Genomic DNA, 15,753 nt, shown 5'->3' on the forward strand with positions numbered 1-15,753 from the left:
GCCATCCGTTTCCATCCAAACTCTATGAGGAGGGCATCCAAAGTTAGGGTAAATGGATCAAAAGCACAAGAAAGAGAGAATTCATGGGGAAAAAAACAGAAGAAAAGTAATAAAACAGTAATTAAAAAATTTAAAAAAAAACATAGTGGTACTTGTCTTTGAGGTGATGTCATTTGTCTACCAACCTCCAACTACCACCGCCCAATTCATCCTTCCCTTACCTTCTCAATCCCCATAATTCACAACAAAAGTTGCCCAAGTTGGTATATAGCCAGAGAAACAGATAGAGATAGAGATAGAGATTGAGATTGAGATTGAGATATATATATCTAGAGAGAGAGAGAGAGAGAGAGAGAGAGAGAGATGGATAATCAGATAGATATCATGATGGGGTCCATGGTGGGGGAGGAGGAATACTTGGGTGGAATTCTCTTGTCCTTTTATATTTTGGATCATGTTGTATCCTATATAGAATAGCAAGGACTCCACCATACATTTGGTGGTCAAATGGGAATAAGCTCTTTTAACATCCCCAGAAAAAGAGTGTTTAAATTGTGGGGATTGCTTTTTGCAAGATGGTGTGCCACTTTCTCAAAAGTTTTTCCTCCTAGCCAATTAGACGATTTTTTTTTCCTTCGGAATTTGATGGAAGCTTTTGAAAGAATTTCTTTTTGAGCATTGCATTGCATGTATGTTAAGCCGATCATATTGGATTGGATTTTATCAACTCATGCCACAAGAAATTATATTATGTGCACTCATAATTAAAGTTATAATCAATTGTCATGTGCATCTAACATGCCTTGCGCCCTTGATAGATATAGCAATTAAAGAAGATATATTGTTACGTACGACTATTTATTTTATTCTCTTACTTGTCCTAAACTAATCTTGTGATTAGGAGAGTCATTATCAAGACATTAACCTTAAATGGATTGCTTATTGTTTCCAATCTTTGGTCGGATATATATATATATATCTATCTTGCAAGAATGACCCATGATAATCAAATTGCGTAAATCGAAATATGAGAGAACTACTGGACAAAAATTGTCATTTTCCTTATCTTAGAACGAGAAGAAATGCTAACTGGGGTTTCTATCATCTTCTAACTGATAGTATGTGTTAACTAAAAGAGTTCAATAATCCTGCAGCTGTCTTGATTTAGAGGCCAGCTAATAACTATTTACAAGGGAGGGACCTACACATTCCACAATTCTAGCCATGCTTATAGACTTAAAATGTTATCAATAATTTTATATAAACTTTCTAATACTACTGCTACTACTTTTATCACTTTGGTAAACCTAGATTTAGACGACCTAGGAGAATTATCATAAAATCACCTCACCCTTAAAAGCCATTGCTATGGCCAAGAATTTCTCACATCCATACATGGGAAACTGTGGCATTCATGATTAAACTAATAATTAGGCCACCAACCACCACACTCCACCCCCCACATGACAACTCTGACCATTAACTAACACAAAGCCATACTCCCACTCTTTATCCCTTCTACCTCCCCACCTTTTTCCTTTCTTTATTAGCTATCTTGTTACCTACCCAATACACCTCATATGTCTTTTTGTTTCACTCAACCCGTATCACATTTAGCCCTTTCAATCTATCTAGTTTTTTTTTAGTCACCCAAGCAACCCCAAAAGGTAGTGCTAGCTAGCAAAAACTTTGATGGAAGGAGGAAAAAAAGAAAGAGAAGAAAACATTGCAGTTCCTCATGATCATGTAAACATTGGATACTACACTATTATTTTTATGTCATTGCCCATCTTCCAATGGTGTAATGTATCTAAAAACATGTGGGTTTGGAATAGTTTGGCACCTACAAGCCTTGGTGCTTTGGAATCCAAGGTGGCAACACAAGCATACAGCTTGAGTGTAAGCAATTGATGATGTTGTGATTATTGTTGTTGCTGATGTTTGCATCGATGTTGTCTCTTCTTCTTCTTCTTCTTCTTCTTCTTCTTCTTCTTCTTCTTCTTCTTCTTCTTCTTCTGCGGGGTCGGGGTCTGATGCAGGGGATCTTTTTGGCGATGGGTGGGGCGGGCTTATGGATAGATTGAGATTGAGGTCTATACAGTGTTGCTTCTCCTCATGGCTTGCCTCGCTGCTGTGGCCCTCGTCTGCAAAGTCGGGAGTCGCCACCACCACCGCCGTCGCCGTCGTCGGAATCTCCTGATGATGGGGCATGATAAAAGGTGACGTGGCATTGATCGGCCGATGTGTCTGGGGATCCATGCCGCGGCTCAGGAGCTTTCGCTTGATGTGAGTGTTCCAATAGTTCTTGATCTCGTTGTCCGTTCTCCCCGGTAACCGTCCGGCTATCAAAGACCACCTATATAAATAATAAAAATAGATACTATTATCAGTCATCATAAATATATAAAAAGAAAAGAAAAAGTGCTATGGTTAATAGTATATAAGAAACTTCTGTGCAATAAAAAGGGGGAGGAGAAAAAAAATGGTGCTCACTTGTTCCCTAGCATGCCATGGAGTTTGATGATCAACTCATCCTCCTCCTCGGAGAAATTGCCGCGCTTGAGGTCCGGCCGGAGGTAGTTTATCCACCGGAGACGGCAGCTCTTGCCGCAGCGAAGAAGGCCTACAAACCAATCCAAGAACAATCACCATTAGCCAACCCCTTCAAAGAAGAAGAAAGAAAAGAAAACTAATCCATATGTACGTATGTATGTATGTATGTATGTATGTATGTATGTATGTATGTATGTATGTATTTATGCAAGACCTGCAGCTTTGGGTAGCGATCTCCAAGAGCCTTCACCATGGGCTTTGATGTAAGCAATCAAGCGTTGGTCTTCTTCCTTAGTCCATGCTCCTTTATTTGTGTGAGCCTTCTCACAACAAGGGGACCTTCCCATGGATATCTACCTGCACTAGGACTATATCTATATCTGCTACTACTGCAACTACTAGTACTACTTCTGAGGCTTCTTTGTGATGCTTATGTGAGGGAGAAGAGAGAGAGAGAGAGAGAGAGAGCTATAAGAGCCTACTAAGCTTGAGAGAGAGAGAGAGAGAGAAAAGAGAGGAAATTAATCCTCCTAAGAATGGAGAACAAGAGGAAGAAAGAGAGAAGGGTATGGATTTATATGAGAGGAGGAAAGTTTGTGTGTGAGGTGGTCCATTGACTTGATTCCTTAGGTCCATTTGACCACATTGAGGTGAGTGGTTACAAAGCCAACAAGAGAGCTGGATTTGGTAGGTAGGTATACTTTTACATGACTACCAATTCCTTTTTTCTTTATTCACTTCTCTTAATTCTCTACTCTTCTCTCTCTCTCTCTCTCTCTCTCTCTCTACACCTACATTTGTTTAATAGCATCTATCTTACACTAACTCCACTTTTTGAAGTGTTCTAGAAAACTAAGCATGTGTTAATGTACTAAACATATTGGAGGAAATCTAGAAGTGTTTGGTGAACTACCCTTCTCCTCCTCCCATCAACCCTCCCCTCCTTTAGGTTCACTCTTCTATTGTTTTGGAACAAGTTGGGATTTGTTTTATTACTCTCTTCATTGCTCTTCCTGGAAACAATTGAACTAATGACCTTTTAGGAGCTTAAATTCTCGTTCACTTTAGGAACAAATTGAAGGATAAAAGTAGATAATCATATTTGTTATTCCATTTAATGTTATATAAAGTGAATAAAATAAAAATAAAAATGACTATTATGATGTTTAATTATTATTCTAAAATGAAATATCATATCTCAAAATAAGAAAAAAATTTATTTCTGGAATGAACCGGGCTTAGGATACCACTATTATCGTGTGTGACAAGTGTTATATATATAAGGTAATGATATGTGACAAATTATGGATTAATTATTCAAGCAGCTTACAAATTAATGGCTTTATTAACAATCTTGGTGTCATATATATAGAGTGACAGAAATAAACCGGTCCTAGTATTAAACCCTTATTAATAGTTGGCTTATTTCTTATTAGGTAAGAGATGTAAAATATTGAAGTGATGATTTATTATTTTTATCTCAGTCCATGTCTTAGCTGAGATCAGAGCTTGCTTTAATGTCAACAACCTATATACGAGTACATGATATATGTATTATATTGCTTAATCTATGTAAATTGATGATATATCCTTGATGCGATATCCTTTGAGATATTTAAAAAAAAAAAGTTATAGTTGATACTGAAATTATATTAAAAAGTTTGATAGACTAATTTCTATAAAATTTTCAAAAATCTTATACGTCATATGTTGGACTATCTCATTTATGATATTGAATATTTCAGTCCAATTCAAAATACTTAATTTGACTCTTCTAAGTTGATTAAGATCAGAACGATTGAAACAAGTTCAAAAACCTTCTCTTGTACAATATTATTATCTCTGTCATGTAAAATATTCTCCTCTTCACTAATATTTAAAATGGTATCACAAAGAATTCGTAACACTAAGTTTTACTCTACTTTGAGAGTATTTGATTACTAAAAAGTGAGAAAAAAAAATAATCACTTAAAAAAAAAACTTACTTGTTGAATAAGTGACTTTATTTATTACCTTCCAAAATTATATCTATTTTTTTCTTTCTAACTTTATTTCTTAAGAAGTGAGTCACTCTACTAAAGTTTAATCAATCACTTTATTCAACTTTATTTTCTACCTATATAGGACCTACTTATTATTAACCGGATTCAGTTAGTTCTCGAAAGTAAAACAAAAATGGACTAATTTGATTTTCTAGCCTTAAAATTTTTTTTTTTACTCTTTTTCTAAAGCCATGCTCATTAAATTAGGCATCACCTACCAGTCTCTGTTCCATTCTGGTCATCCAACTAACTCCCCCATTGAAAGGGAGGAATTTAAAAGGAGAGAAGAGAAGGAAAAAGAACAATCAACTGTGGAGTTATGAGATGCAGAAGAACTCACCAAATCTAACCCCATAAGTAGGTAGGTAGGTAAGTTAAAGTACTTTGAACCATTAAATGCTATATATAAATACATATGAATGAGTTTTGGACCAGATTAATTCTCCTTTAAATTTTATACACCAAACACTTCAAACTTAATAACAAATACCAAGTACCAAATATCAGAAGAGGTTTAGTTTTATCATGTCAGCATTATATGTTAATCAACTTAGAAGATGAATTACTTACAAGTTTAGCATTTTACATATAGGTTAAGTCGATCTTATCAGTGTTTTTTATTTATTGTGGTATACCAGGCGTAATTATATATATAAAATTACGACATACTTAGTACCTTCTTGAAAGAAAACTTTGAATATTTCTTTGTTAGACACTGATCAATTCAGTATTTTTATGTCACATTTAACTTTATATTAGATTTGAGATATATTTATTTTGATAAATAAAAATTTAGGAGGAGGATAGTTTGGTCAAAAACTCTAGATATTTTGGTGTGCCTTTTTGACCAGATCAATCAATGGGCAGTGAGGCAGTGACTCACTACTAGGTTGAGGGATTGTTTTTGTTTTTAATTTTCTTTTGTGATTAAAATTATGGAAGGCCCAAAAGGCCCTACAAGTGGGAGGAGAAATAAGGGCACCTTTATTCTTGGGGGGTTCAAGTGGTGCATTTATTTGCATTCGTGTACCCAAGAAAAGAATACTATTCTAAACCAATATTGTGAAAAAGACTATTATACTCTTGTGTATGATTAGATGAGAATCCAAGAATACCTTATTTTTCATAAGATCAAGTGATATATATTCAATACTCTAAACTTTGAGAAAATAGGTATTTTAGTAAATATAGATATATTTAGTTATCTAATATTTGAGAAAAAGGGTATTTTAGGTACTGAAAAAGAGGGTATTTGTTTGAATTCTTTTAAACAAAAATTGCCTGATAACTCTAATAGATAATTTGAAAATTTAGAGAATTTAATCTCTCTCTCTATGTATGGCAAATTATAATTTATTCCTGCGTGGTTTAATTTGATACTAGTTTATCCTTTTATATTTCAAATGTAAACACCAATATGGTTCAAACCAAATTACAACGATTATCTAAAATTGTTCGTGTTTTATTAGCGTCACTATTTTCTAGTGCGACTAAATTAAAATGATTGATTAACGGTTATAACTTAGTCTAAATAAAAAATTTAAACACTTAAAATTTAAAGTACATTAAAAAAATTTATAATTTCTCCATATATATATATATATGTATATATATATTTTTACCTTTCTCCCTGAATATTGGTGGGTTTGGAAGGCCTAAGAAACAAACAAAGTTGGCTGAGCTACCTACCACTCCTTAGGATACCAAATCAATTTACCTTTATGTCTTTATAACCATAAAAGATTGGAAGATTGGGTGCTTCAATAAAGAGAGAGAGAGAGAGTGTGTGTGTGTGTGTTTGTGTGTGTGGAGTGGTGTGGAGGGGATTAGGTATAGCCTTATTTTATTAAGACAAAGATATTTAATCTAAGATACATTCAACTATATCTAAATGCATAATTAAGGATGTCAAAACTTTCTTAAAGTATTTAGTGTAGTAAAATCTTGTTGACATCTCTATACATATGACAATGCTATCATGCTGAACTTTATTAAGGCTTTTCATAATACTTTTGGTGCAAATATATAAAGCATGTGTTTCACTTTCTCAATCAAAGATTCTAGAACTTGGGAAATGAATCCTTGATTTCTTTATGTAGCCCATTTAGAAAATGGTAGTGTGGTTGACCAACCATCACTAGTTTAAGTTTCCAAAGGAGTTAAAAATAATAGCAAAATTGATTGAGATGATATGGTCATATCCAATTATTAAAAAAAAATTGCATTTGTTTGTGTTAGAGATTTCCACATCTGTATGCATAATACTTCCACTTACTTTGTAAGATAATAACAAATATTAAGCATAAAAACTAAACATTAAGAAGAGAATTACAAGAGGAAATTTTAAGTGGTGGGTTTTCTTTCAAAGATTCTTTTGTTGTGCTCCTTCCATTAAAAAAAACTGTCAAAAAAATTAAGATGACATTACACATAACTTATGATAATATTTTATTTTAACTCAAAAAAAAAAAAATTGGGTGAAATCATTGCTGCTAGGAAGAGTGGAATTTTATGGCCCCCCATGTAATTAAACTATGCACATATTCAATAGTAGCATGGTGTCCAAAGGACATATGGACCCCATAATGTTGATAAGTCACCTAATGCACATGATAGAAAGATCAAATCTAACATGGATTTTTAGATTATACTTCACATAGGTGGTCCAAACTCCTAAAATTTTGAGTTGTACAAAGCTTTCCACCTACTTCTAATGTTGTCCAAAAACTACCTATCTAGAAGCATTAGGGCATTAACAAAAGAAAAGGAAAAGGACAACCATTTGGGAGGCCAACTAAAGGAGCTCTCCTACCAAACTACTCTTCATACTACCACTCCATACCTTACCAACCAATCTCCCCATTGATGATTGATGTGGGCTCCTCCCATTTTAATCTGAATAAAAAAGTTCGCTATACCAACCACTGTCTCCTTATGATTATTACTTTATTGTAACAATTGTATCTTATTGTTAAACGGCATTTCCGGCCTAAATTGGGGATCCATAAACTTAGGGCAATGAATGAATGAATGAATACCTATCTTTGTCTCCTGTTTGTCATTTATAGGTACAGAAAGATTACATGTAGTAAATGAGATATAAAAAGAAAAGGGAAAGAAAAAGAAAGCTCTCTAGATCTCACTAGTCAGTCCATGCCTTTTGTTGTTGGTGATTCTAACATGTAGGACAGAGATTTTTCTCTCTTCTTCTTTTCTGTAGAATTGAAATGAGTAGTCCATGACAAAGAAACTGACATTTGGCTGAATAATTGGGGGTGAGTTTGGTTTGTTCTTTGTTTAGACTAATGGCTAGTATAGTAGATCAAGACTTTGGCAGTCATTAGAATGAAAACTGGTCAATGTTGATGTCATTATGTAGAAGAATATACCCACCCTTGATGGTCTTTTCTTCAATTTAGGAATAGAAGATTCTAATCCACATTTTACTATCGAGATCACCTCTTGTTATTTTTCCCATCGCATAATACAACCAGTCTTTCCACAAAAGTAGTTGTAACTTGTCCTCATACAGCTGCACATATAGTTGAGTCACTCTTTACTCAATATGTGCATAATATTTCTCACATTCGAGTACATAATAAATTACAAGCTTATGACTTGCAAAGAAGATTTAGTGATAAAAAGGAGCTGTTTCATGTTTGGATCTCAACACAAGTAAAGCCACAGGATTGTGTAATATGATGTCAGTAACAACTGTACAGTGCAAGTGTAAAGCTTACTGCAGTAAGTCAGGACACTCCTCATGCCATTAATCAGGTAAGTGCAATTGATGACAGGCTCCTTAATGCAATATCATACTTATCTAAGAGAGAAAAGAGTTGGTAACAGAAGAGAGTCATTAACATACTAATGCCAGTAACGAAAAACACAAAGCCATGATACCGGGCATAAGCATCAATCTTCATCCTCTGTCTCCTCATCATCACCATTCACCTCTCTATATCTCCATCCCTCCTCCTCAACATTGTCTCGGTCTTCTTCTGTTTCCTCGCTATCTTCTTCATACATCTCTTTGCTTGGCCACTGCTTCTTGACAGTGTTTATGTTCGTGGGAGCCAAGTTAGTTGCTTTGCAGTTAGCAACTTTTGCCGGCGGCATCTTCTGCACTAGGCTCGGCTTGCTTCTTTTGGAGTTCTTTGCAGCACCACCCTTCGCTACATAAGCATCCTGATCACTTGCCTCATCCATGATGTTCTCAGTAGCAGGAGCATGCTTGCCATTTTCTTCTGAATTATGGCCAGGATGTTCCCTTCTCAAATGGAGATTCAGCTTGTACTCATGAATGTACGCTTTTCCACAGCCTTCATAAGGGCAGGCATAAGGTCGGTCAGAGGAAGCAGAACCATAGGCTGCCGCAGGAGTCTTTGGGGTAGTATGGAGTTTATCCACTGGTGGTGTGTGTTTCACTGTATCTATCGTAGAATTCTGCATGGCAAAAATTTGAACAAGAAATTAATTAGAAACATGTGTTGTAATGAAACTAATAATTTGGCAATCATAGCTGGTTGTGCCATAGGATGAGCCACATGAACCAAAGACTAAAGTGAATTTAGCAATTATAGAAAGCTACTTCTCTATTTATTTAATTGCATGCCTAATGGCTACTAAATCGACAGCCAATTTCATAAATCCTAATATTCCCAGGCAGTGATGCTAAAAAAGTTCAAAAACAGAATAACATTTCTATCTGCAAGAAAGAGGAAAAAAACTACAGCTTTTGCGAGAGTAATAATGACCAAATAAAACTAGCAGTTCAACAGGAGCAGCCTTACCTTTTCATGGTGTGTCTTGATATGAGTTTTCAATTTACATTCATGTGTATATCTCTTCCCACACTCTGGGTAAGGACAAACATGATAATTCTCCAATGAATGGGTTCGCATGTGTGCCCTTAAGTTAAAGTCCAATGAGAATGCCTGCAGTTCACAGCTTCTGAATCATCATTAAGTACAAACACATCAAGCACTAAATTGTGAAGTCAGTCCCTTTCTCATTATCATTCTGATAATATACAAAGTCATTTGCTTTTGTTTAACTATTGTAACAAACTACTTACTTTTCTTCAAGAAGATATCATGGCTCATCTTCTAAGATGGTTGAAATAGAACTCAAAAGGAGCAAGATAATCACCTTACCGCAACCTTCATGAGGGCATACAAAATCCCTTTCTCCCGTATGAATAAGAAAATGTCTCTTCAACTTCGAACTATCCAAAAATTTCTGCACGAAAACCAGAAAATAGTTTTAACAAGAGAAAGAGCAATTATGTAAACACAAATTGCATGACTGTGCATCCAAAATGCAGCACTTCTGTTTTGAATATGCGATAGCACTTATAAAATCAAAAAGTAAGAAGAGCATAAAGGAAAGATATTTAACGACATTGCTCTAAAGATATTGTGGCATATAGTCTTTTGAAATAGCTAAGAGAATACAAACATATAAAATATGATGTTAATCGAGTATAAAGAACAGAAAGGCTGAATATATTTGAGTTCTACTTGTAAGAGATACTACGCATCCAGAAAAGTAGGATATCCTTCTGTAAAAACTAGGAGTTTAGAAGTCTGAACCAACATTCTATATTAAGAAGGCGAAAGAAAATGCCACTATCCATAAAAACAAAAAGTAGCTCCTAAGATCTATCATTAGTTAAGAAATTTGTTTGGATTGCTATTAAGTTAAGAACTATGAAGTGATTAAACCAGCACAGAACAACAACTACTCGTATTACCTTTCCACAGCCCTCAAAATGGCAAACATACTGCCTCTCTCCATGGATATGAGCATGTTTTCTTAAAGCTCCAACATCAATGAAAGTCTTCCCACAACCTTCGTAGCTGCAGAGGAATAGAACCTCAGTAGTTGGTTCAGGTTTTGGCTGTTCTTCTGGTTCCTTAGACTTTTCTTTCATAGCTTTTAACATATCCTCTAAACACAAGAAATACAAAACAATCAGGACAATTATGGCCAAAGTGAATATATTTTTAATATACTCTTCTTAGATTCATGTAAGATTGTTAGATAGACTATGCATGATGTAATGTGGTTGATTTTGCCAAAGTGTTAATAAGATTTAGGACTATTAACCTCTATGTAGTGCTATCATTTCCAAAACTATGAAGAATTAGGTGGACCTGAAAGAAGGAGAGTTGACATAGGAATCAAACTCTATATACTGCAATAGTTACAAATCTTACTGCCTTTTTGTTTAACTTTATTAAGTATGAAGGTAATTTGATTCATAGCAGGATATCTCACACCATATGGAGGGATATATCCATCATATAGAAGGAAGAGAGGAAAGAGGAGAGAGTGTGTGTATAATAAGAAGAAAAATGTCAAAGTTCCACTTCGCTACCATGGTTTATCTAGTTACCTACGAATGTGGTTAAGATGAGAAGAGTAGGTCAAATTCCACTTTCCCACCACAAGGCTTGACTTCTTGAATTAACTGTTAGGGTGAAATTCTCAACAAGGTTATTAATGTGACTCAGATGGTACCAGTCAATGAAATTAAATCTATTTGCCCCTCATACTATCTGATATGAGGTGTTGCAAGGCAGAGAGAACCAGATGTTCCATATTCGGATAAAAATTCTCCTGCAAACTCATAGAGCAGGAAAAAAAAACTGAAGCAAAAATGAAATTAACAGTATACTAGACAACTTCAGAAAACACAATAAGGAAAACTGCACCATTCACAAAATAGAACCTGGAGATATCAGAAATCAAACAATATAAACAAATCGCCAAGCAATAATGTAGGCAACTCTTATGCAACGCTGCACTAACAATATGATCTTATTAACTTGGATCCTCCCTTTCCAGTAGAACCCATCACTTTCATATTATCATGAAAAATGCACCAATTCACTAGTACCCTTTTGAAATATTGAAACAAAAGATGCACCAATGCCTTTAAGCACAATCCCCAACTCCATGCAATTAAATCCATTGGCATCCTAAAAAATCAAGAGACCGTAGTCTGATTCATAATGCCCTTGCAACCCTCACGAACTACAATTGCATAGATATAATAAAAATTGAGCTTCGTTCCTTATACGAACCAATTAATCACATGACCCCCATTGCTCGATCACAGATTCAAATCCAGAATAGAAAGTATCAAAGCAATACCTGTAACCCACTTCAAAAGAGAGCATTTTCCACCTGTCGCCACGACATCTTGCGGAACCCTAGATCAAGAGCCCACAAAATTAAATCAAATGTATACACAAACCAAGAGAAAAGAACCAAATCGCCACAGATTGCAGCACCACAAGAACCCAGAAAGAAACCCTAACACGGAAGAATTAGCGATGAGAGCGGAAAGAAAGATTAGGGCAAACGCACCATTCCTTAAACCATCGGATGGCGGGTGTCCGGTCCTTGACGACGGCGCGCCTCGCGAACGGGTAGTGATTCATCTGGAAATCCATCTCCGCCCGAATCCCTTGGTTTGCTATTTATCCCCTCCGATATCTCTAATGGCGAGAGGAATAAATGGGAGAGGACGAATAGTGAGTGGAATTAAGTACCGCGGATAGGCTATCGGGGGAAGGAGATAGGGAAGAGCGCGAATAGGTTATATCGAGGGTGCGAATCGCGATAAACATAAAGTAGGGTGTGAAATGAAAACGTCCCGCAAATACCACTAAATCCCTTCCCTCCCATTTTTATCTCCTTCTCTCTCTCTCCAACCCATCTCCAAACCCCAAAAACCCTAACCCTCGACCTTCGTCCTCTCCTCCTTCTCCATCTCGAAAAACCTAATCTCCGTAATCTCCACTCTCCTCTCCTCCCATTCATGACCACCATAGCCGTAGCCGCTTCCATTATCGATGCAGAAGCTATGGCGCGGAACCACGGGCCAAGGCCCTCTCCTTTGCACCTCTGCTTTGCTTGAGACGAAGAGCTCTCGATCGAATCCCCTCTCTCTCTTCCCAATGCCGGCATTTCACCTCCGCGCCACTCCCTCCTCCTCCTCCTCAGCCGCCGTCGCCCCCTCATCCGCCGGCCGGTTCCAGAGCCGGACGCGCCACTCCATCTGCCGTTGTGGGCTCGAAAAGCGCGCATGGCCTGCGCTCTCGAGACAGGCTTCGGCGCCGTCGGCGGCGGCTTGGTTGCACGGCGGCGCTGCCTCGGGGCTGAGGAATTGGGAGAAAGGTGAGATTTTTGATGGGTTTGGCGTGGGGGCTAGAAGGCGAGAGGAGGAAATGGAGGTTGCGGAAGGAGAGACGCGGTTGGAGAGTGAGAGTAGTAGAGTGGTGGAGAGGAGGGCAAAAAGTGGAGGTTGTAGTGGTGCTCCGATTGAGAATCTTGAGCTATTGACGATTCCAGGTGTCGGGCCTCGAAATCTTAGGAAGCTGGTTGATAAGGGCTTTAGTCGTGTTGCTGAACTCAAACAGCTTTATAGAGATAAGGTATAAAGATTATTTCTCCCTTTATTTTCAGTTTTAATTTCTTCAATCATTTTGGGAATTCATGTTTTGAAGTTAAAATAAGCTCTTCTGCTTCGTTTCTTGAAGATTGATACTGAAATATAATTCGCTTTACTAACTTCTAAGTTGATGGTAATACACGTGACTGTTTGATTATAACATTTGGAAGGTATCAGTTTGAAGAATTAAATGAGTGCTTTGATTCATGTAAATGAGTTTGTTTTTGTCTCAATGTATATCTTTACATGACTCTTCTTTAGTTCATGGGGGTCGGGTTGCTCTTTTCATTTTAACTGTACCCAAAGTTGTTAATTCCTTTTTAATGCTCCAAATGTAAGATTGGCTGCTCTCCCTTTTTTCTTGTTATGACAATCAACGAGTATGAGAGGTTCCAGATTTCTTTTAATGATTGTATTTCTCTACCTTATCAACACAGTTCTTTGGCAAGTCTAGTGAGAAGATGGTTGAGTTTTTACGTAGCTCGGTGGGCATAATCCATAAGAATCATGCGGAGAGCATAACGAGTTATATCAAGGAAAGCGTGGATGAAGAGTTAAAAGAGGAAAGCCCTTCAGTTCAAACTGCCCAGAAAAAAAGGCTGACTTTCTGCGTCGAGGGTAACATTAGCGTTGGAAAGACCACTTTCCTTCAAAGGATAGCCAATGAGACACTTGAATTGCGTGATCTTGTCGAGATTGTTCCAGAGCCGATCTCCAAGTGGCAGGATGTTGGTCCTGACCACTTCAATATACTGGATGCTTTTTATGCTGAGCCACAGAGGTACGCTTATACCTTTCAGAACTATGTGTTTGTAACCAGAGTAATGCAGGAAAGAGAATCAGCTGGTGGCATTAAACCTCTCAGGCTGATGGAAAGAAGTGTTTTCAGTGATCGAATGGTACATATCTTACATTTTTCAATATTCCGAAGTTAAGCTGCACTCCTTGAGGGAAAAAGTGTGTTCCCTTGATATACTGTAATTTGTCTGTCTGCACATTTATCTAAAGTGGTACAGAGTTATCTAAAGTTGGAATGCATGTGGCAGGTCTTTGTGCGAGCTGTTCATGAAGCCAATTGGATGAATGAGATGGAAATTAGCATATATGATTCATGGTTTGATCCTGTTGTATCAAGTCTGCCAGGTCTTATCCCTGATGGTTTCATTTATCTTAGAGCTAGCCCTGATACTTGCCACAAGAGAATGATGCACCGTAAGAGGGCCGAGGAGGGTGGTGTAAGCCTTGATTATTTGAGAGGCTTGCATGAAAAACATGAAAGTTGGCTATTCCCCTTTCAGAGTGGAAACCATGGTGTACTATCAGTTAGTCAATTACCCGAGCATATGGATAGCTCCTTACATCCTGATATTAGAGATCGTGTTTTCTATTTAGAAGGCAATCATATGCATTCAAGTATTCAAAAGGTACATCTCTTGATGAATCTATATCTAATGCCACCATTACGAACTTCTCTTGCTAATGAAGATATCACTTGTTTTTTATCAGGTTCCTGCTTTGGTGCTGGATTGTGAGCCCAATATTGATTTTAGCAAGGACATTGAAGCAAAAAGACAGTAAGTTTGCAATAATCTTCTTAGCTCCTCCTTTTCAAGGCAAATGCTTGCCAACTATGTTATTCTATTCTTTTTGTATAAAGCACTCATTTAAAAGAGAGTTGATTCTGAGGAGTTATTTATATTTGAAATGTTAATTTTGTTCTTCTCCACATCTTAAACTTTTTGATTTTGAGTTAGCATCATGTTGAAACTTATGCATAACCTGTGGAGCTAATCTACATTTTTCAGTTTGAACCTGCATACAGAAGTAACAAAGCAGATAAAATATCTTGATGGTCATACTACTTTGTACAGAAGTGCAACACTATTGCATTTCTTTTACTGCTAACTTACATAAAAGAAAACATTTTCACTTAAAATAGCACAACCTTGTTAGTTTTGATTAAACTAATGTAATTTCAATTATCTTTCAGGTATGCCCGCCAAGTCGCGGAATTCTTTGAATTCGTGAAAAAAAAGAAATCAGATCTTTCGACTGGTACTGGTGATGCCAGGAAGAGTACCGGGCATCAGTTAGTACTTCCGCATGATGGTGGTCTGTGGGTTCCTCAAGGCAGCCATATACCTGAGGCAGCTCTGAAATCTCTAGAATTCACTAGAGCTATGTCGTTCATGTCCGGTTAAAACCTTCCATTTTCACTGCATTTGGCACCACTTCTCGTACTTCGTATGAAGATATTAGAATGCAGTTTGTTCAACTCGTGGATGATATGCTTCTTTCTGCTTTTGGTGTGACTTGTCATGTTTCAAATCAGCCATAGCAAATTTTGTCGAAAGAATGATGAAGCTCGTTGCTATAGAAATGCTACATATGCAGTTCTATATGCTGTTTGTAAATTGAACTGCACCTCGTTTTGCCTGTAGTTCTATTCCTGTTTCTGAGCTTTTATTTTGCCATGCCTTATCGATGAGACTCCAATTGCAACTTTAGCTTGGAAGCGATGTTTCCATTATTCCAGCATCAGAGCAACTGCAAGACATGAAAGAAAATTTCTAAGCTGCAAATCATACCAAAATAACCAATGATAACTATAATGATTTAGGGGAACTGCAGAGACTGAATGACCATATATGCCTACGGTAATAAAAGGGTGTTTTTTTTTTTTTTTTGAGAGAT

The 15,753-nt window shown here is 36.8% G+C and overlaps 3 protein-coding genes across 3 annotated transcripts; 1 reads left to right on the top strand and 2 right to left on the bottom strand.

Annotated features, from left to right (window-relative positions):
• Nucleotides 1-1,714: 1,714 nt before the first annotated feature.
• On the bottom strand, nucleotides 1,715-3,359 carry LOC140802225 (MYB-like transcription factor 4). The gene is made up of 3 exons (XM_073157668.1): nucleotides 2,768-3,359; nucleotides 2,494-2,623; nucleotides 1,715-2,356 (listed from the first exon to the last, which is right to left on the bottom strand). Exons 1-3 carry the CDS (start codon nucleotides 2,898-2,900, stop codon nucleotides 1,780-1,782), a joined length of 840 nt encoding a protein of 279 aa, XP_073013769.1. The 5' UTR covers nucleotides 2,901-3,359; the 3' UTR covers nucleotides 1,715-1,779.
• A 4,847-nt stretch (nucleotides 3,360-8,206) lies between these two features.
• On the bottom strand, nucleotides 8,207-12,196 carry LOC140801759 (zinc finger transcription factor YY1). The gene is made up of 6 exons (XM_073157034.1): nucleotides 11,973-12,196; nucleotides 11,757-11,815; nucleotides 10,351-10,547; nucleotides 9,747-9,836; nucleotides 9,389-9,532; nucleotides 8,207-9,041 (listed from the first exon to the last, which is right to left on the bottom strand). The coding sequence occupies exons 1-6, from the start codon at nucleotides 12,056-12,058 to the stop codon at nucleotides 8,511-8,513; spliced, it is 1,107 nt and encodes a 368-aa protein (XP_073013135.1). The 5' UTR covers nucleotides 12,059-12,196; the 3' UTR covers nucleotides 8,207-8,510.
• A 61-nt stretch (nucleotides 12,197-12,257) lies between these two features.
• On the top strand, nucleotides 12,258-15,525 carry LOC140801758 (uncharacterized). The gene is made up of 5 exons (XM_073157033.1): nucleotides 12,258-13,042; nucleotides 13,497-13,958; nucleotides 14,106-14,483; nucleotides 14,566-14,633; nucleotides 15,050-15,525. The coding sequence occupies exons 1-5, from the start codon at nucleotides 12,461-12,463 to the stop codon at nucleotides 15,258-15,260; spliced, it is 1,701 nt and encodes a 566-aa protein (XP_073013134.1). The 5' UTR covers nucleotides 12,258-12,460; the 3' UTR covers nucleotides 15,261-15,525.
• Nucleotides 15,526-15,753: the final 228 nt, after the last annotated feature.

This window comes from Typha latifolia, chromosome 15 (assembly GCF_019914945.1).
Source record: "Typha latifolia isolate L0001 chromosome 15, TyphaL0001v2, whole genome shotgun sequence".
Taxonomy (NCBI): Eukaryota; Viridiplantae; Streptophyta; class Magnoliopsida; order Poales; family Typhaceae; genus Typha; species Typha latifolia.